Below are 22685 nucleotides of genomic sequence, written 5' to 3'. Positions count from 1 at the left end.
TTTGATTGAATTATTAATAAACTTTAAAATATCTTAATTTGCTGAACATCTTGTTTTTACTTTTTCCCCTGGAATGTTTTTTGCATTTGCTAATCCTTTATTGAAAGGGATGCTACACTAATGGATGTGATGGCTGTTTTACATTATGATGCATAAAATTTATCAGAAACACAATTTGAAATGAATTTACCAATCTTTATTTCAGTTGGTGATACAGGAGTGAGATAATACAAGCACAATGATTGAAATAACTCTTAAGGCACTGTAAACATTGTAGAATATTGATACAGTTTTTACTTTTGTCATTGAAAGGCTATAGAAATTAGTACTCTGTGTAAAATTTATACTTGATGGTCATAGTTTGGCAGATATTTCTTGCAATAAAAATAATTCGTAATTGGCTTCAGTTTAGAATTTTACAAAGAAACTGTATATGTTTTTTGTAAAAGTTTTTTTCTGTTTAAAAATTTTAATTTGTTATCTAAATCCATGTCCATTAATTTCAGAAATACAGTGATTCCTATGAAGAAACCCAACAAGCAATAAGAAATATCAAACCTCTGTCACAACAGAAATGGAAAGTAAGATTGGGTTGTTTTAGAAATGGAAAGTAAGACTGTTAATATGTAGTACATGATCTATTAATTTGTGGTTAACAATTGTGAGTTGTGGGTCACAAAAAGACATGTTTTTTTTTACAAATTAATAACAATATTGTCATTGGACATAGTCTCCTATTAATTTACAAATGGACATGTGGAACATTGCTAATACATATTATTTTATAGCATTTATCTGTTTATTCATTTGTGTGAGTGGGTCTTTCAACATTTGTCTACACTAAAATAAGCAGGGATGATACAGAATAATTGCTTAACTTATTGTCAGTTATGGTGATTACATTTGTAGTAACTGAATGTTTAAAATTACTCTTAATTAGCTGAATAACAAAGACTACACTTTTGCTTTGGTATATTTGTCATAATTATATTTTTCTGATAGAAAGGCAGCTATGTTGATACTGGAAACTGTTTATTTAGAAACATGCTAAAGAGTTTGAACCATTATGATTAAGGGTGTTTGAAATTGAAGAAGCTTCTTTGAGTCTATACAAAACAGATTTACTGCTGACCCACTCATAGCTTTTTTGTTCAAAATCTTCTTTAACTTCTGTTGTCTTCAGAATACAGCTTAGAGAAATCAGAGCTCTATCCCATTGAATCCTTAGGTAATATTTTGGCTTTAATGTACCTAATTTATTCATTGTTCAAAGACAGGAGATGTATATAATTAGGCATAACTGTTTCATGGTTACTTATGAAAGACATAAAGGCTTATACATGTAGTGACATAGCTACTCAAAATATTAGAAACCTCAATTTTCTTTCTCATCAATGATTTTTCTAAATTCTGTTATTGGTGTCTTGTTTACATGTTGTTTAAAGTGTACAAGAGAGGTTTGCTAGTAACCTCTAAATGCTCTTGTATATCCAATCAATGTACTAAATTCATATTTTCAAGTTATTGTTTATAAGTTTTAACTGCATTATATTTAAGTATATTTAGTAGGAGTATAGGTGTTTGAGGTGTTTTTACCTTGACTTCTTGTTTCAGAGGTACTTCCATCTGGTCACCTTGTGTAATAATCTGTCTCACTATGCCAAGTTAAAGTATCAAAACAGTAGGAATATGCTAGACGATGAGTCTTCCTGTAGTCAGGACTTGGTAGAGTATAGTCAACAGGAGAACTATATGCTGGTGAGTTATTGTTTGAGACTAATAACTATTACTATCGTTGATTGTGAGAAGTTAAATCTTTTATATATTACATTTCAAGTCATAAACTATCCTTTGTAATTCTCTTTATTCCTATCTATTTATATTTGATAAAGTGAATTAAACAGTATATTAATATTTAAAAAAAAAATTGTCATAATTGGCAGTGTGACTAAGATGGAAGATATTGCTACAGCATGCCAATGTTCCTAGATCTTTCACTGACTCAGAGATTTGTTTGTGTATACATACTGTACTTCATGAAAGAACAAATAACTATTATATTTCCAAACTTTATTTTAATAGATTCATTTTGTGGCCATATTATGCTCTCACTTTATAGCAAAATGAAAACTTTGTGGTGGCAGCACTGTTCTCAGCAATTGAAGAAGGGAATTTAACTGGTTTAAAAGAGCTGTTTGCACAGTCTAATATTGACCCTAACCAAGGGAACAGAGTGAGTATATAATATACTATAGTTTACATTGCAAAATGATGAGAAAAGAACAAGAGCATATTGGTTTTTACTTTACAACTTAATTTAGGAAATCCTGTCAATTTAGTTAACTAGTGTTCAGTGATATAAGTTGTTTGACAAAATGTTATTTTATGGTATCCTGCATCAATGTAAATAGTGTTGTTTTTTTTTTAGAAGTTACATAAAACAGTTATTTACATTATAATCGTTATTTTATTTTGTCAGTTTCGAAATACACATTCAGCTTGTCTTTGTTTTATCATATTTCTGTTGAATTTATTTTTTATATTGCTTAACTTTAAAACATACTAAGAAAAGGATAATTAATTTCCATGTGGCTTAGTGGTAAGTTGAAAGGCTTATAGCACTAAAAATACCTTTAAATGTATGAAACCAAAAGTTGAATAATTTCTCTCAGTGAGACACTTGAAATATTGAAATGAAATTGAAATTTAATTTCAGTGCAAATTGTGTAGTAATAGGTTAAAAAATAAATCATGTTTATATCTTATCTTTAGCAAGCTGAGACACCAATACATTTAGCAGCTGGCCTTGGGAAACTACAAATAGTCAAATTTTTACATTATTGTGGTGCCAATATCAACTTGTTAGATGTGGTGAGCTACAGATTTTTTTTTTCCCCTTATTAACAAGTTTTATCAATTTTATTTAGGAAATTTCTTAAAAGAAAATTGCATCTTAAGTTATAGTTTTACTTGTAGACATGTTGCTTTATGTGATTTAGAGTTTCTATATTTGCTTTTTTTCAAACAAGAATGTTTTTCAAAAATGTAGGTATTAATAACTTTAATCTTTCTTGTGTAGAATGGAAATAGTGCCATTTACTGGGCAGTAAGACAGAACCATGCTGAAGTCATTAGTTATCTCTCCGAAAAAGGACTTGCTGTAAATACAAAAAACAAGGTTTGGAAGGATAGCCCTATTTACAAACAGTTTTTTAAACTTTTACAATATGAAAAATTATTTTTTTTAGTTCTTTTGCATGTGGAAAACACAGGATAGAGATTTCATTGATGCTGAAAGCCAATCTACAAAATAACAGAAGATAACATGGGAGTGCATGTAATATTTCAGTAGAATATATATTAAAAAAAGATCAGTGGCTATTGTCTCTGCAGTGGGCTTGTCCTCCACTGATGCGTATTGTGTATGAGTGCAGAAAATGATTAGTAGATAAAAAAAAAATCAAGACACTTGGAGGTTACTGAAGATGAGTGTAAGTGTTACAGGCCAAAATCTTTCTTTAATAAAAGTATTGTATATTTATTTTATTGTAGAATAAATACCATATGTCATGATCTAGACCTTGAAATGTTAAGAAAAACCAAAACATAATTACTGAACATTACCAAATCTTTTTACAGAAATAGAAATGTTTTGTTTTTCTTCTTGTCTGGTACAAGCTTACATTCTCTCTCTCTTTTTTTTTTTTTTACAGATAAGTTTTGTCTGTCTGTCTTTAGTGTCACCAATTTTATTGCTTTTCTTTTCTAGTTTTCTGTACACTGACTTAGGGATGACCTCATAAAGCCAGATGTATTTGACAGGGTTATTATTTTCACTTCTTGTGTAGAAATAGATTCAACAAAAGGGAGGTTTCATGTCTTTTAAGCTCTTAAAAAAATGTGTAATACTTTATTAACCATTGAATTTTTGTTACCCTCAGATGATCTTTATTTGCAAATGTTGCGTATCTAACTTCCCCTCAATGTGGATTCCTGTATGTGGTGAGGGTACCTCCAAGAGAAGGTCCTGTTCTTACAGTTGACCTCCTCTGGGATCTAAACATCCACCTGTGTTTTGCTGTGCATGGTAACCCATGAAGGAGAGAAGAGAATCCTGGTGGTTGAAGGGTCCAACTCCAACACACCACTTTGGCCTTGAATTCCTGTAAACGAGCAGTCTTGGGGTGGCCCTCCCAGGATCAATCAGTTAGTCCATTTGGGCCAGGGTCAACTGAGTACCAGGATAGGACGACCACAATGGGTGTTGTGGACATTGTGTCTGACACTGGTGTTTGGGTATAGTGCTTACAAAACCTTGGCATCGCTGCAGTGCCCTGAAGGCACTGTAGTGCATCGCCTTGTAGAGCTCCACGGTAGGTGGGGTCAGTAGGCACCAAAAAAGTTTTCTGTTTGTTATGGATACTCCTAAAACAAAAAAATAACACAACTTGAAACCATAGAGAAAAACCCAACTACTAAAAAAACTACCACGCATTGATGAATCTGTACAGCCTAACTCACCACTTGAATCTGTCCCGCGATTCCTAATTTGACATTCCTTAAGTGGCAAACATCTAGGGCAGATGTCCCCATTTTTATTCAGAAGGGTTTGCTGGCTCCCCTAAATTGGTAAAAAAGCTAGTTCAGGAGACATCTTAGTGGAAACATTTTCATCAAAATCCTTCAATACCCATTGAAGCTACTTCTCATTCCACTTTGAATACTTCTAGAGGATTCACAGTTGAAAGACATTTAAGAACCGTTCCCGAATCGGAGATCCTCGCAGGTTTCACCAGCCAAAGTGTCACAGCAGTATGCTGAATCTTCACTTGAAAAGATGGAATTCTGGAACCAACAAATTTTCTAATATATATGTAAAAATGGCTCATTTGGGTTGAGAAAACTTTTTATGTAGAGGAGCGAACAACATTTCAACCTTCTTCAGTCATTGTCAGGTTCACAAAGAAAGAGGTAACTGACCAGAAGCTGACCACATGTTTGAAAGGGGTTGTGTAACTGAGTGTCGGAATGTAGAGGGTGAAGAAGGTCGAAATCTTGTTCGATTCTTTACGTAATATGTAAAAAATTTTCTCAACCCAAACGAGACGTTTTTACATATATATTTTTCTCTTCAAGTGGGTTTTCTCAACATCACTTAAATGTTCTAATATTAACATTTACTGTACCACGTCCTCCCACCACAATAAAAGCAGAATATCTGAATTGTAAAGTGTGACCTTATATTCCTAATCCTGTACTAAATTTCATTGTCAATGGTTTGGTCATTCAAAACAATTTTGCCGTGGTTCCTTGACCTGTGCCCGTTGTGGTGGTAAAGACCATAATGCCACCGAATGCTAACTTGAAACCACATTGTATAAACTGTAATGGTACGCATCCTTCTTATTTTACCTCTTATTTTGCCCTAAGTGGGTAGAAGAAAAAGAAGTACAACGTCTCAAGACAGTTAACAATCTCACTTACACAGAGGCTCAAAAATTATTATTACTTATCCGACCATAACTTATGCTGCTGTAACTTGTTCTACCACTACAGTAGGAGTCCAAACAGGCCTTATCCTATCTTCTACACAATCTTTACCAGCAAATCTTAATGAAACACTTCCCCAAATCAACACAGTTCACGAATCAGTGTCTCCTTCCATCTCTGTTCTGACAACACCTTCCACTCATTGCCAAACTTCACCTTCTTCAAGTTAAGATGTTTCCATGGGGTCTCCCTCTCTTTATACCCCAAAAATTAAACAAACAACTCGTCCGCACCCTCAATCATTAGTACGTGTACCGATATATTCAGACCCGACCATTCGAGCTAGAGCAGGATCCATAGAAGGCGATAGATCCACGTCGAATAAAGAAAAAAAATGCGATTGTAAGCAGAAGGACTCTCTACTCTCTTTTCCTCTGAAATAATTACACATGGCCACACTAGTCCACTGGAACTGTTGAGGTTTTCAGTCAAATGTGACTGACATTAAAGATTTGATTGACTTTTATCACTCCATATGTCTTTCTTTGCAGGAAACATTTCTACAGCCTACAAATACAGTTACTATCCGTCACTATTCATTATACCAAAATGAAAGGCTATGTGTAGGACGGAGGTATGGGGGAGTTGTAATGCTGGTTGATCAGCAACTGCCCACCAGGTCCCTGTCATTGACCATAACCTTGGAGGCTGTAGCCATCCGTGTTTCCTTGGGTTGTACCATCACTATTTGCTCTCTGTACCTTACACCTGAAATGCTTTATAATTGATCAGACCTCGATACCCTCATTGAGCAATTGCCTACCCCCTTTTTAATCTTGGGAGATTTCAATGGGCATAATCCCTTCTGGGGTTGCTCTCGTATTAATATGAGAGAGTGCACCATAGAGCATATGCTCCTGAACCACAACCTGGATGTATTCAATACTGGCTCTTACACATATTTTCATGCACCTAGTTAGTCATTTACAGCTATAGATCTTTCTGTCTGTTCCCCTTCACTACTCACTCACTTTTCCTGGGAGGTTGACATTAATCCACAAAGTAGTGATCATTTTCCCATCATCTTATGAGAGATTAGCCGTGATCAGTACCACCTGACCCATGTACCTCTGTGGAAGTTGGTCCAGGCCAACTGGCCTTCTTTCACTACTCTCTTGAAAATTGATCTTGTCATCTTATGTAAATCATCCATAGATGATTGTATAGAAGCAGTAACCAACAGTGTTATACAAGCTGCTACTCGATGCATCCCTAAAACCTCGACATGTTCCCTACGGCATCCTTGCCCTTGGTGGAATTCTGCCTGTTCTATAACACAAAAAACTCAGAAGCATGCTTGGGATAAATTTCGAAGATACCCCACACTCTCAAATTGCATTGCATTTCAGCAAGCCTGTGCACACGTTACTCGATGCATCCCTAAAACCTCAACATGTTCTCTACGGCATCCTTGCCCTTGGTGCAATTCTGCCTGTTCTATCACACGGAAAACTCAGAAGCATGCTTGGGATAAATTTCGAAGATACCCCACACTCTCAAATTGCATTGCATTTCAGCAAGCCTGTGCACACGTTACTCGATGCATCCCTAAAACCTCAACATGTTCTCTACGGCATCCTCGCCCTTGGTGCAATTCTGCCTGTTCTATCACATGGAAAACTCAGAAGCATGCTTGGGATAAATTTCGAAGATACCCCACACTCTCAAATTGCATTATATTTCAGCAAGCCCATGCACACGCTCGGCAAGTTCGACGTCAAAGCTAGAAGGAATCTTGGATTATATATACTTCCAGCATTTCTTCAACCACCAGCACAAAAGTTATGTGGGATAAGATCTGGAGGGTGAGTAGAAGATATACTTCTGCTCCCCTCTCTATCTTAATATCTGATGGCCATGAAGTTGCAGATGCACAGAGCTCTTGGGAACTTCTTCTCTCGTGTATCTAGTTTTTGAACTTATCCCCTTCATTTTTAGCCATTAAAATACAGGTGGAGCATCTGTCTCTCTCCTTTTCAACTGACCATTCCTATGATTACAATTGCCCTCTTACACTAATGGAACTCAAAACTCATCAGTATGGCAATACATCAGTATGACCTGATAATATACATTATGAGATGTTATGCCACCTTTCCCAGAATTCTCTTATTATTCTCCTAGCTGTCTTTAATCGGATATGGCAGGAAAATATATATCCAGATGCTTGGCGACAAGCTATCATACTCCTTATTCTGAAACCTGGGAAGGATTCAACAATTCCTTTGAATTACCATCCCATTGCTTTGACAAGTTGTCTCAGTAAGATCTTAGAGAGGATAATCAATGGCTGCCTTGTTTGGTTTCTTGAAGTTTCTTGAAACTTCAATTCTTACCACAGCATCCTACCTGGAGTTGTGTTTTCCAACCACAATGGACCACACTTTTTAATAACAGAAAATCTGCTATTGTTCCTTTTAGTCTCCATATCCAGGCACAATTAGAAGATTTGGATTTATCCTTGAATAACATTGCAGTTTCTTCAAATCAGCCTATTCCATCATGGCAAATTACTGTTCCCAATTGTAACCTATCTTTGAGTCATCTGAGGAAAGCAGATACACCCAATTGGAAATATCACTCTTTCTTTGCTGAACATCTTTCAAAGGGATCCATCCATTTCTATATATACAGATGGTTCCAAATGGGTGACTCAGTGGGCTCAGCCATGGTTTGTGACAGTTTGATTGTGGCACGCAGACTCCCCCTACAGTTTGTTTTCACTGCCGAATTGTATGCCATCTCTCTTGCCCTAAATCATATTGAAGCAATGCAATATACAAATTGTACAATATGTACGGACTCACTCGGCTGTCTATTGGCCATGGAATCATTTCATGATAGTCACCACCCTCTTTTCATCGATATCGAAAACAAACTGGTCCATCTTTCTCTCTCATCTGTCTCTATCCAATTCTTTTGAATACCAGGTCATATTGGTATTTGAGGGAATGAGCTGGCTAACAGAGCAGCAAAGTTTGTATGTTCTGGATCTATCATCCCATTACCCATTCCATACATGGACTATGGTCCAGTTATCAAATCCAGACTGTACACCAGATGGCAGGCAACCTGGAATGAGCAACACAATAACAAGCTCCTTCAAATCAAACCTTCTCTAGGTCTTTGGCTCTCTTTCTTCTGTAAGGATCAAAGAGAGGAAGTTGTTTTGGCAAGGCTACACATTGGTCACAGTTTTTTTAACCTACCACTTCCTTTTATCTGGAACTGCTGCACCAATATTTGGTTTATGTGGTACTCAGATCACAATCATCCACATTTTATTATGATGTTGCCGTTACAATGTAGAATGACGACACCATTTTAAAGATATTTGTAAGGTGAGTTTGCCCTTGACTTTGGCCCATGTTATAGGTGATACTGCCCATCTCACTCATGTTTTTGATATTTTTAAGAGCCATTGGTCTTTTACACTTAATTTAAGGTTTTTTATCAGACTATTTAGTGTTTTAGCATAATCTCTTTTACACATTTTAATGTTTTAACACTATTTCTTTTACACATTTCAATTTTTATTTTGACTTGAACCCAGGACTGGAAACTTCAGGTGACTGACTGCAATTTTGATCTTGTTGCTTCAGTCTTTTTGGCAAGTCTTAATTTTACACATTTTAGTTTTTTATTTTTATTTTGAACTAAACCCAGGACTGGAAAGGACAACTTCAGGTGACTGTTAGCAAGGGTGTACTTCTTGCTTCAGTCTTCCTGGCAGTTCCTAATTTTACATATTTTATTTTTTACCTTAATTGCCTTATACCTATACTGTACCACATCTTGTCTGGCATAGATAGCCTTGTAGCTTTGTGGCAACAAACATTGAATACCTACCTACCTACCTCTATTTAAACTTCATTACCCAAGACTAACTAGGGCCTGCCATGCAAGAACAAAGATTAACTACTTTAAATTCTTTGCCATCAAAACTTAAATAATGAAAAGACAGTGACACGTTAAGATATGTATCTGTATAAAATAAAACAGTTTAAAAACAATAAATCATCACTAAATCTATTGTAATCACTTAAATAATAACCAATCATACAACAACGATCAGGACATTTATTGGTATCATCTACACAATCAACCACAGAACTATGAAACATCAGGATGTTTAATCTGATCATATAAACAGTCAACTATGCAAAACAGTGCAAAATCAGAATGATTAATTTGATCACCTATACAATCAATCACTAAACAGTGAAAGATCAGTATAGTTGAACCTGACGATGACCGAAGAAGGTCAAAATGTTGTTTGCTCTTCTATGTAAAATGTTTTCTCAACCCAAACGAGCCATTTTTGCATATATATTTCTTTACAAGTGGGTTTTCTTGACATCACTGAATTGATGCAACTGTGAACATCTGAATAGCTACTTCATTTACATTGCTTGTGTCCGTTTACCATCTTAAGATCTCCTTGTAAACAATTAAGTGTTAGTCAAGATTGCTTTTCAGTTAATTCTTTTAAAACTGCCCTTAAAGCTAAAATTGACAATGTTGTTCAAAGAGTCTTAGCAGACCACACTATCTTTGCATAAATACCAAAATATAGAATTTGGTCAAAAATATGTTTAAGATAAGTAAATGCATTTTAAAATAATAAACACTTTTTTTACAATAAATTTTTATTTAAGATCTACAGTCTCAATATACTCAACATGTTTTGATGCTTTTCAGTCCATCTTCAGGATCTCTATTTATGATGTTACATGAGTGTTTCACTTTAAGTACACAAATCACATTTCAACACAACATTGTTCATATTTTAACATTTATAATTTCAACTTTTTCAGTGAATTTACATTTTGTCAACACACTTTAACACAATAAGTTTCTAGTCTTAAACAACAATAATTCTATTAAATGTGTAATTTCAAACATCTGTTTTGCTGCATAGTTAAATGAGGCTACTTCATTTATTACACTACGAAACAGATTTATTTTTCACTGTCACATTCTTTTTTCTTTTTTTGTAAAATGATTATTTAACTTTTGTGATAGATTGTGTGTTATAACTGCATGGATATTAACAGAAGAAGAAGAAGAACTTAATTTTAAATTTTTTTTAAGGAAGAAGAAACACCTCTTCACTATGCTACAGCCAGAGGTTATGTAGAAAGTGTACGTTGTTTGTTGGATGCCAGAGCTGATGTTAACTTGGTGGATAAGGTATGCTATGCATTTTCACTTTTCTTTTTAAGATGTGTTATACTGTCTCACTGAACAGCTCTAAGTTTATTTTTTAAAAGTACAAACTTTTACCTCATAACTTTGTTGTTTTTAACCAATTTCAGATCTAATAACAGTTTTGGACTTTGGAGATGAAACCCTTTATACTTATGTATTTTACCATGTTCAAGGTATCATAGATTAATCATGTCTAAGAAAATTTTAATTTAAGATTGGGCTTGTAGAGATGAGTAATAAAAATTGAATTGAGGATATACACACACCCCCCATGCTTGTTAATGCTGGCACACAAAATGTAACTGAAGAAAAGTATTGTAGATTAATTTATTCTAATCCTGGAAAAAAGAATTTTAAGTTCTGCAGGTATTGAGGATATCCTCTTGTTTTGTGTAATTTTATGGAATCTGTTGAAACAGTTGTCAGGGCCAAATACATGATTTGGGAATTGTTGTTTTTTTATGATCACCTTACTGTTTGTAACTAAAATATTTATTTCTTAATTTATCAAAGAACATAGAAATGTGTCATTTGTGTTCTCAGTATCAAAGAGCTCTTAATATTCATTCAAAAAAGCTTTGCATAACTAAATATTCCTATAGCTAGTACATTTATATATAAAAAAAAATTGGCTGTTAAATATTTAAGTAATTAAATATATATATTTTACCTTATTATATCCAAAAACAAACCATAAAAAAAATAAAAAATAATGCTGCACCAATTGAAAATATCCCATGGTATAGGCTACAATATGGGATATAGAAGGTACCCTAAGTTTTGGAGGAGAATGAAGAAGTATGACCCACGCTGCAGTGGGGATACACCATCTATGAGTCTTAACTTCCATTTGCCAGTCTTGCATATAGAAATAAATTAATATTAAAACAGTGAAGTAGAAATTTGAAATAGGAGAGTAAGATGTGAGTGCTTAAGCCCACAATGTCCCACACCTATATCACTCTTGATGGTTAGAGTAGACTTAATGGGTGGTGTTTGAGAATTATACTAGTTGGTTAAATAACTGGTTGGGAACCTTCATACTACGATAATTTGTTTACTGGACTACCAATTAGTGCATTTCTACCATAATGGAGACTGGAATGCTAACTTTCAAGAGGTAATTCGTGATGACAAGAAAACCCACTTGTAGAGAAAAATATATATGTAAAAATGGCTGGAATGAGTAGAGAAAAACTATGCAGAGGAGCGAATAATGTTTCAATATTCTTTGGTCATCATCAGGTTTACAAAGAAAGAAAGAGGTAACTGACCAATAGCTGACCACATGTGTGAAGGTGGTTGTGTAATTGAGTGTAAGAATGTAGAGCGTGTGCTTAGATGTTTGATTATATTTATTAATATAGGTATAAAGGTGTTCCTTTGTATTGGTTTATTTTGGGCTTGTTGTTGTATAAGTAAGGTTTCTTTAATTTTTTGTTTATTTAGTATTTGGGTGTTTTCTATGGTTATGTTGTGTTTATTTGATTTGCAGTGTTTGAAAACATGTGAAGGTGACTTTTTGTGTTCTTTGAATCTGTTTTCCATTTTTCTACTTGTTTCTCCAATATAGAAGTCGTGGCAGTTATCACATTGTATTTTATAAATAATGTTGGTGTGGTGTTTGTCAGTGTAGTTTTTACATAGTATAGACCTTAGTTTTGTGCCTGGTTTTTGAATACATTTGATATTAACTGGAATGTCATATTTTTTACTAATTTTGCCAAATGTTGGTTATTTTTCTGCTGATGTCGGGAATATATAGTATGCAGCAGTACATGGTTTCCTGATTTTTTTAAATCATAGGATATGTTTACTTTTGTTAGTTGATTTCGGTTTTTGTCCAGGTGTGTGCATATAATGTTTTCTACGGTTTGTAGAAGAAACTTATTGATGTTGATGAAGTATTGTTTTATTTTGTCTAATTCAGTTAATTTTATCTGGTTAGTTTTATGGCTGTGTTTATTTGGTTTCTTAGTATGTTGAGTTTTTGTTTTGTTTCATGTTTTGAGTCCCAAGGAATGTATAGTCCAGTATGAGTGATTTTTCGGTGGATTTCTGTTTCAAATTGTGTATCGGTTCTTATAATTTTGAGGTTAAGAAATGATATTTGATTGCTTTCTTCCTGTTCACATGTGAAGTTAATGACAGGGACAAAAAGATTTGCCACAACACAAAACTAGAAAACTAAGATGCAAAGAAATAAAATAGTTAACCAGTCTTCTTTTTCCTTTCTGTCAATTGTCAAAGAGAATTAACCCTAATTTTTTTATACTAATGATAGTAATGCACTTAATTTTTGTTTGGTTAAATAATGCACCAAACAATGTAGACTAATAAATAACATGTAAAAGTAGACATGTTCCATCACCTTTCAAAATTTTTCTGTCTTTCTAACTCTGCAACAGGTGTTTATTACAAATTCATCCAAGCTATTCATTAAGTTTCTTACAGGGACAATGCTGCTACTCTGAATGAAATTGACATTTAACCATTCAGAACATGATGTCATACCATGTGTTGTTTGATAGATGAAAATATTTACTTTCTATTGGTTATAAGTAATATGTAAATAAACATATTAAAGAGAATTATTAATGAATTCTGAAAGAGAGGATGTAAAAGATGGCTATGGCAGGAAGTGCCTGAAATTTCTATTTTAAAGTTCTGTAACCAAACATAACTGAAGACTACAAAAAATATGATATGCCTGAGCAATGATGATTTTATAGAGGATATTGTACATTTAATTTCATACTTTTTGAGGGATGGTGGATAAAATAGGGATGATGACATGCTAAGAGAAAATGTCTTGCACGTGTCACACTAACTGAACTTCAGGATTTTTTTAAATATTGCATTGTAGAATTAAGAACTTGTATACTATTAAAATATGGTTTATTGGCTAAGATTTTAAGCTATTTTAATTGGTATAAGATAAACCAAAAGTTGCTTAATAAAATTTTGAATATCTGACACTAAAAACCTTGGTCATATGTGCAGTAAAGCATACCCATGGTGTGATAGGTTAATGTCATAACTGTTTTTTTTTCTGAGCACAAAGCTCTTTGTGCTCTGCCCCTGAAGTACCTAAACATGAATTTTAGGATTATAAGCCCTCAAACTTTTTGCTGAGTCATTAGAGGTTATAAAAAGCTTTTTTAATATTTATGCATTGTCCATATCCTGTCCTATGATGTGTGCCAATATTTTCTGTTATCTGTATCCTATCTTATCATGTGTGTATGTATTTTTGATGCATACTGTTGTTAAATATACATACTTTTCTATTCTGTTATTTTCAATATTCTAATGATGAATCATTTATTGTAACTATAAGACAACATCTTCAAAAGCGTATATAATATTGTTATATTTTTGCTACACACAAATAAATTTGGATGATAATGATTATTTTGGTTTTATCGATGGCTTAAGTTGACAGGTGTTTTTCCTCATTAAGTGAATTTTCAAGTGTTTTTATTTTTAATTCCATTCATGTTGTTATCAATATAAAATCCTTTAGAATGATTGAAAATGCTGAGTAAAAAAAGTGGAGTTATGTCTGTCAAATTATTGAGTGTTATAAAGTAATATAAATACTATAGATTAGACTGTATATGTATTAAGTTTTTTTTTCCCAAAGCTATTTAATGTTTTTATTTTGTTGTTTAAAGTCTTCACACTAAGCTGATATATAAAAACAGTTTTAGGTTTTTATGTCAGTGTATTTTAACAGAAAAATCTAAATATTAAGCTATGTTTTCATTTTGTTTTTTTTAATGTTAGAAGAATTAATTGTTTTAATGATTAGATTTTTATGTAATATAATAGATAAAAATGTGCTTTTATTCTATGATATAAATTTGCTTACAAAAATAAATAACCTATGTGTAGAATGGCTGTACACCTCTTCAACTGGCTGTTAAAAGTCATCATGTGGACGTGGCAATGCTGTTGATTCAAGCAGGCTGTCAGATTGATATATTGGATTGTGTAATCAATCATTTTTTATTTTGTTTTTTATGTGCTAAAAGACAGTAATCCAAAAAGTAAAATTCAGCTATTAAAGAAAATCATTTGTTGATAAATTTGTATATCATCATCTTGAAGTCAAGAATATATTTAAGTGAACATATATACTGTGATATTTGTTGAAATTAAAGTAGTGAAATTAATAACTAAATAAATGCCTTCTTACTAAATTTATTGAGCATTGTAGTATGTATTGATTTGTTTATCTGATGCTGTTGTACTATTACTCATTGATTAAGAACTATTTCTAAATGAAACAAGACTATGCTATTTTAAGTTAATAGATCTTTAAAATATAATTAGTAAAGGTTAACTTGGGACTTTCAGCCATATTCTGTCTTTTGTCTGAGTTTTTAAAGACTTTTTTCACACTAATACCAACATTTTACTTTCTTTTTTTAAGATTTTTAAGACTAGAAGTAAAATGTATAATTGTTTCTAAAGTTGGTTTTTGTTTAAAAGTCTTGAATCTTGTTATTTTCAAAATATTCAAAATTATTTCAAATGGGAACATTTGTAATAGTAATAATACTAAAAGCAGACTGTATAGTGGATTTCTCCATTTTAATCATAAATAAGTATTAATTTTTATTTATTGAAAGTTTCATGTGGAATTCTGTTTCCAATACCTATATTGTATTTGTAAACTTGTTTTGAACTTGATGTTCTCTATATATAAAAATGTGTAAAGCTGAGACTTAACAATAGTGGGTTTATAACTCAAATTTTTCTGGTATCTATAACTGAAAATGAGTAAAGATGAAACCTAATTTTGTTCTGAATTTTTTTTTAAATCTCATTTTTTGTATACATGCATTTTCGGTTATATTATCTGTTATTTCAAACTTTAAAACTTGTTTGTGATAATAGTGTTTTTTAATAAGATTAGTGTATTATTCAGTATGGTGAAGCACCCATCCATGTGGTAGCAAGAGAAGGACTGCTTCCATTAGCTCAAACTCTGTGTGCATTTGGTTGTCAAACATGCATACCCAATAAGGTAAGATGTCTCACAGTTAATGTCATTTTATATTCTTCATGGTCTTAAAAGAAAAATTACATATTATACACAGACAGAATAATGAAAAATATGCAAATACATTCTGGCCTTCCTGTTTGGTGAAAGGGTATATCATCTGATAGATAAAGAATTGACAAATGTCTGTACATTTTGCAACTATTACCTACTTATATTTTTACCTTTAATAAAGATGCATTTACATCTTGGTGGTAGGTTTCATAGAGTTTTTCCTGTATTGTTGTAGGAGATGTCATTAATTTTATTTATTTATATCCCACATTAGCACATTTGTCTCTAATAGTTTTAACCCATGTGCCTAAACCACATTCATTATTGCTAATGTGCCACAACTTTAGCAACAGTTCCAAACGATCACATAATGTAACAAAATTGACAAGCAGAATAGCTAGCACTGGACCAGATGACTGGTAATCCTTAATCACTTTTTTTTTCTTGACGTCCTTGACAAGTATGAAAAGAATGTCAAATTTTGTCATTTCAAATGCATGAGTTGCAAATTATTTGTTTCAGTGAGAATTATCTTCATAACGTACTCCATCATAAACAGTTTGAAAATCGCAACTGGAATGGCTTCTGACAGCAAACCTTGAACCACTTAAGGTTATCATGTAAAAGAAATATTAGTTTGCTGTGTTTTTATTATCTTCTTTTTTTTATTTTTTTTTTCTTACTATTTAGGCTGGACAATATCCATTACACCTAGCTGCCAGAAATGGGCATACTGATGTTGTTAGATGTCTGTGTCTAACTGGATGTAACATAGATCAAAAAAATGAGGTAAAAAGAAGCAGTCCATTTTTTTGTAAGAACTATACATTTTAATTGGTAAAACATTTCTGTAAACTTTTAATCAAGTATGTTTTCCTCATGTGTGACAAAATTCCAAAAATCTTGATTATGTGTAATAAAATTACATCCTCAAAATTAAGATGTAATACGTTCATTAAATTTAACTAATCAAAACATTCTAGTTAATCATTAGTAAATTATAATTAATAGCATAGTGTCATAATAGTTTATTTATTGTATGTATTTTCAGTAACTTGGTGATATCAGTGTTTCCATGTGAGATCATCAGTCAATAAATTGTAGTTGATAGAAATTTTTATCTTTCATCACTTTTATGTAATTGCATACATTAGTCTTTTAGTGAAATGTACTTTGTGTTATGTGTCCATGACAGCCTATTATAAAAAGCTTAGGTTGTACCATTGCACCATTTTTCATGTAAACATGTAAGTCTAGATTTTGTTAGTATCAGTGTGTACCTATTGAGCCTTCAAAAGAGTAAAACCTTCATCACTTGTACATCATTTTCAGTCTATAATTCAGTTAAGCTTAAGTAAAGGCATTTCATTTTGTTGGAATTGCAAGCAGTTAAAACCTTATCAGACTAGCTGAATAAATCCATGTTATATTTATAATGGTACCATGTAGAAAAACTGGATCATATTAGTGCAGTTTGTCAGCTTACTGTTCAGTACACCTTTGATAATATTAGTGCACATATTTAACTCTACTGTATAGTAAACAAATTTCACTTTGCTATTCAGTAAAATTAGTCCATACATGTACCCTAGTTACTAGTGTAGCATTATTAAATATTTGGCTTTAAGTACTTCACAGTGTTAATGAGGCTACACTTGTTTAGCTTGAGTAAGACTCCTTTCATTATGGGCATTCAACTCGTAATCTGAGGGTCGCGGTTCAAATCCCAGTAGCACCAAACATGCTCGCCCTTCAGCCGTGGGGGTATTATAAGTGACGGTCAATCCCACTATTCGTTGGTAAAAGAGTTGGCAATGGGTAGTGATGACTAGCTGCCTTCCCTCTAGTCTTACACTGCTAGATTAGGGACGGCTAGCGCAGATAGCCATCAAGTAGCTTTGCGCAAAATTCAAAACAAACAAACAAATAAACCTTTCATTATAAGTCATGGATGAGTGGTACTGATGAAACTAAGTAAACAGCTTATTTACGGTCTGTATGCCAACAATAATAAGATCCTCCCTAAAATCCAGGGTTTCAGTCTCGAAAAATGTTTGTGAAAAAAAAAGCTTCAGATAACCAACACTAGTAACAGAGAATCTTTTTTTCTTATTTTTGTATCCAGCTTTTTTTCTTGTGCACCATTTTTATCTTAACATCCTTCTCATTTTCAATTAAACCAGAAAATATTTCAAGAAGGTTTCTTTGAGATTATTTTGTGTTTTTTAGAAAGAAAAAACTATACACTTAAAATATACTTTTTTTATAATTTTTTTATATGATAAAAAATTAAGATTTTCATTGTATCACATACTGTATTATTGTGTTTTGTTTTTAGGAAGGCCTTCCAGCTGAACTAATAGCCTTGGCTCAAGGTTATAGTGATATTGCAGAATTGCTAAACATAGTAAAAAATGTGAGTTTGTAGTTAGTAGTTCAAAATATTTCATTTGCAAATTAAGTTTATTTATTTGTACATGTTAAAGAGGGAATGGAACTCTCTTTTCTATGATTTTGAGTGACCCATTAGGAATACTTTTAAGTATTTTTCACTGTGTAGTCACTTGCCTATTGCAGTTTAGCACAAAATATATGGTATCAAATTTCTACAAAATTGTAGTTCATAAAGGAAAGTAAGCTGTTGTTTATCCCTATTTTATTATTGCTCATGATGCTGAACAGTCAAATATTAATGAAGAATATATTAAGTTTGAATATCCTTTAGTAGAACACACACATATCTTAGTCAGCTTTTTATCATATTGTAATTAAATAATACATAGCTTTTGTTAAGGTTAATTATTAAATGAAATATTTCTATATTTCTTACCTTATGAATCCTTTTACAGAAACAGATAAAAGAAGAATTTGCTTCTCAACTTATTCCCACAACTCAGCCTATTTCTCAAATAAAATTCAAGCTGTTTGGTCACAGTGGTGTTGGTAAAACAACACTAGTGAAATCACTAAAATGTGGTTATTTCAGCAGTTTTTTCAGAAGATCTCGCACATTGTCATCAACTTCATTAGGACCTAGGAAAGATTTTAAAAACAGTAAGCAATATATGTTAAATATAATCCTCTTAACAGGTCAGAATATTATGGGAATTCAAAACCAATAATTGTAGTAAGAAATCTAAAAACAAAGATTTTACTTGCATATATTTTTTACCCAGTTTTTGAGCCATGAAATCAAGTAAAGTTTTGCAACATTCTTGTTTTGGTTTATTTCAGTTATTCACCAGCCAATAGTAGTTGTGAAAACAAGTACTGCTTCTTTGGCTCAGTCACACTATTGTTAAACAATACTGTTGATGTATTATTGTTTTGACTCTTAAACAATGGAAAAATGAAGAAGTTAAGTTCTGACATTTCTTTCTCAAATTACAGAGGTCGTGATTTTCAACAGTTAATGTTATATGTTTAACTACTGAAGTTATACAAAAAAACTAAAACAACTTGAACATTTCTTCTTCTCTTTTCTCTCTTTATGCCCTTATAAACAAAAATAGCAGTAAATTCAGAGACTTACTGACCTTTCCACAGAACTGATAACTGTTGCCTTGTACCACCAAAACATTATCTTCACATGCAACAAGCTTTTAATAAACTCATAACCACATGTATTAATGTGTACTGCACCAGTGTATGATCCAAAACTATATAACCATTAACTAGGAAGTGTGTCATATGTTCTCTATGTGCAGTAGACTACATGAATGCTCTAACCTTAACAAATGCTTATTCCTTCTTCAATAGTGCTTGGTTTCAGATATGTTTTCTTTTGTTAATAATTATAGGTATTTTGTACTTATTTTAAACTACCATAGTGTAATATTTCTTAATTCTGTTTTTCTGATTTTGAAAAGAAAATACTGTATAATATTTAAAACATTTCAGTTACAACTTTAGATTTGAATTGTCTCTTGGTTTGATTCCTTCTCTCAATCCAATTACAGAATTTTGAGATTCATATTACAGAGTCTGATACTTAATCTCTAAATTTCTTTATATGCCAATTATTAAGACATGCATGTACTGGACCTTCTACTTTTAAAAAACAAATAGTTCTGTGAATTGGTTTGATTTGAATTCAAGTACCCACCTTCTGGCACCTCTTACTTTCTTGTCACTCAAAAATATGAATAATCTGTTATTGTTTTCCAGTGAGTCTGGAGGCATGTTATTCTAGCCATTATTTGTCAGATAGTAGGTTCTATTCTGCTCCAAGGTTCCCAGTCTTAGATGAATCTACCTCATCTTTTACTGATTTTAACCTACTTTTCTCACCATGTGCATTTCCTTCTGGTTCTTTTCTTGATAAGGAACAGAAGACCCAATTATAATCTTTTGTTGGTTGTTTTTCATGAGTATTAGACATTTTATCCAGGTGTTTTTACTGAATCATATGCTACCTTGCTGCATGAGTCCTCTGAAGTCTTTTGACTATTTCCTTTTCTTCTCATGCTGTAAGCCTCAGTTTCTTTATTTTCCCTGACCTTGAGAATCTGATTCTATAGAGTTTTGTTAGGACTTTCCTTCGTTTCTTGAGCTTCAATGTTATTGTCTGTTCCTGGTTTGAGAATCTTCTCCTCCTAATTTTTTTATCTCTTTTAATCTGCTCATCTTCATATTGTTCAGCTTCTTTATCTGTCCACTCTTCAAAGAGACTTTAATGCAACCTTAATGGCTTCCTTGGGGAAAATTGCACCTACTTGTTTTCTATCCTGGTCTTGATTTTCTAATATCTTAAGTGTTCCAGTTAACCCTTGCACTTTAGATATCCTTTACTACACTTGATTTAAAGTTTAAGGATCTTGTATTCAAAGTTTATTAAACCACTTTTTGTTTGTTATATTAATTAGTGTAACATACAATTTTAGCTAATAAACCATATTTTAGTAGTATATCCGTTCTTAATTCTACAAGACAATATTTAAACAATACTCTAGTGTAATACACATTCTCTGGGCATCCTCTTTATTTTATCCACCAACCTTCAAAATGTAAGAAATTAAACTTAAATTACTCATGAAATCATCATTGGTCTGACAAATAATAATTTTTATAGCCTTCAATTTTGTTTGGTTACAGAGCTACTGAATAGAAAAGCAGACCCCCTCCTGTCACCTCCTTTTTTTTGGAATTGGTTAATAGTTCTCTAATGTTTAATTATATATGCTTATAACCAGTAGAAAGTCAAGGTTTTCATCTACCAAATGACATATTGTATGACATTGTGTTCTGAACAGTGAAGCATGAATTTTACTCAAAGTGCCACCTTTGTTCCCAGTTAGAAAGGCAGAAAATTTTAAGAGGTAGGGGAAATTGTCTACATATTGCATGTTATTAGTCGGTTCTTTCATGCATTATTTTATTAAATGAAAATTTAGTTTGTTACTACCATTAGTATTAAAAAGTAGGCTTAAATGTCCTCGATAATCAACAGCTAGAAAAAAGGAGATTGATATATAGTTACTTTTTGTGTTTCACGTTCATTTGTTATTTATTTTATAAAAGTAACTAAAATTTAATTCACATATTTAGGTTACTTAAGATCAGGTAAAATAAATAATAAAAATGTTTGATAAACCATGCATGTGAGCAGCTCATAATAGTTTGTGGGTAATGTACTTTAATAGTGTAACATGAGCTGCACGTGCACCAGGTTATTTACAACTTGTAAAGGTGTGGATAGTGGATAAACAGGATTCAAAGGGCAATAAAAAATAATAAAATTATATTACAAGTAAATGTAAACTGATACTAGATTTTTCATGAGAAAAGTATATTTAATGTTAATGTGAAAATTAATTTGCTTGCACGTGGAATATTGGAAGCAAATAGGACAAAAAAAATCTTTTTGTTTTATTACTGAATACTTCACTGAAAATGTTTTTGTATGTGAAAGACTTGTTAACTGAAAGACTGCCAGATTTTGTGGAAATATACACACTATATTGAAAGTTAAAAGTATTGAATCTATAAAGACTTTAAATGAGTACAAGAGGTCATGTGATTGGTCAGGTTGATCGAGACTGTGTTGAGAGAGTTGATTTGATGCCTTACTTTCTAGAGTTTTATCTTGGGTACATACATGTACCACCTTTCTTTTGTGATGATATTTTGGGAGCATTCTTTATGCATTGGTAACTCAAGCTAAGACAGTTTTTCTACTTATTTTTGCTTTCTGCTTTGCTCAGTCCAGGGGTTCGCAATGGGTTTCCTTCCTTCAAGAAATGTGTGGGTTTGCCCCTTTCTTGCTTGTCATCCTTGTGATATTTGTTATGCCACAGAGATGACTTGGTTCTGGTGCCGCTGCATGTTTTTGTTGTTGTTGGAGCTTCACTTCTCCCACTTTACTCACACCTGTGGACTTTTGTACCAATCACTGGTATATTCTCATAGTTTTTCTCTGACCTTCCACACTGAAACTTCTCTTTCCACTATCCTCAGATCCTTTACCTCTGTGGTACCTGGAAGATTCTTTATCAATCTTATTACTAGGTTATGAATGATGTAAGCTTGCTTCTCAATCTCACCACAAGCTGTGGTTTTACTTTCTTTTGTTGTTTTCATGAAAACAGGATTTAGTAACCTATCATTGTTATGTTGTCCTTGAACCAATTTTTTTTTATCCATTTGTTTAAGACAGACAGCTTCTCTTGGTATGTGAATAGCCAAGGTTGATTGTTTTGATGCATTTCTTTGCATTCAGATTTGTCCTACTATCTGTTACTTTCTGCATTTCATCTAGAACAGTCAGATTTTTAGTTTTCAAGCCCTTCTTTTTGGGGTGGGCAGAACTCCATACATTTTCACTCTATACTTGGAGATATTTACAAGTGTAATATTGTTT

At 32.5% G+C, this 22685-nt stretch overlaps 1 protein-coding gene across 6 annotated transcripts in view; it reads left to right on the top strand.

The window, feature by feature from the left end:
* The window catches only part of LOC143236757 (death-associated protein kinase 1-like), an 80788-nt gene that overhangs the window by 39550 nt on the left and 18553 nt on the right, over window positions 1–22685 (top strand). For all 6 annotated transcript variants that reach the window (XM_076475255.1, XM_076475254.1, XM_076475253.1 and 3 more), the window contains 11 exons: window positions 507–581; window positions 1615–1758; window positions 2120–2233; window positions 2773–2871; window positions 3080–3178; window positions 10645–10743; window positions 14659–14757; window positions 15698–15796; window positions 16517–16615; window positions 18165–18242; window positions 18676–18880. In XM_076475255.1, the coding sequence (XP_076331370.1) occupies window positions 507–581; window positions 1615–1758; window positions 2120–2233; window positions 2773–2871; window positions 3080–3178; window positions 10645–10743; window positions 14659–14757; window positions 15698–15796; window positions 16517–16615; window positions 18165–18242; window positions 18676–18880 (1210 nt within the window). The remainder of the gene's footprint in view (window positions 1–506; window positions 582–1614; window positions 1759–2119; window positions 2234–2772; window positions 2872–3079; window positions 3179–10644; window positions 10744–14658; window positions 14758–15697; window positions 15797–16516; window positions 16616–18164; window positions 18243–18675; window positions 18881–22685) is intronic.

Source organism: Tachypleus tridentatus, chromosome 13 (assembly GCF_004210375.1).
Source record: "Tachypleus tridentatus isolate NWPU-2018 chromosome 13, ASM421037v1, whole genome shotgun sequence".
Taxonomy (NCBI): domain Eukaryota; kingdom Metazoa; phylum Arthropoda; class Merostomata; order Xiphosura; family Limulidae; genus Tachypleus; species Tachypleus tridentatus.
Note: the sequence above shows the minus strand (reverse complement) of the source record. Positions and strands in the feature narration are given on the sequence as shown.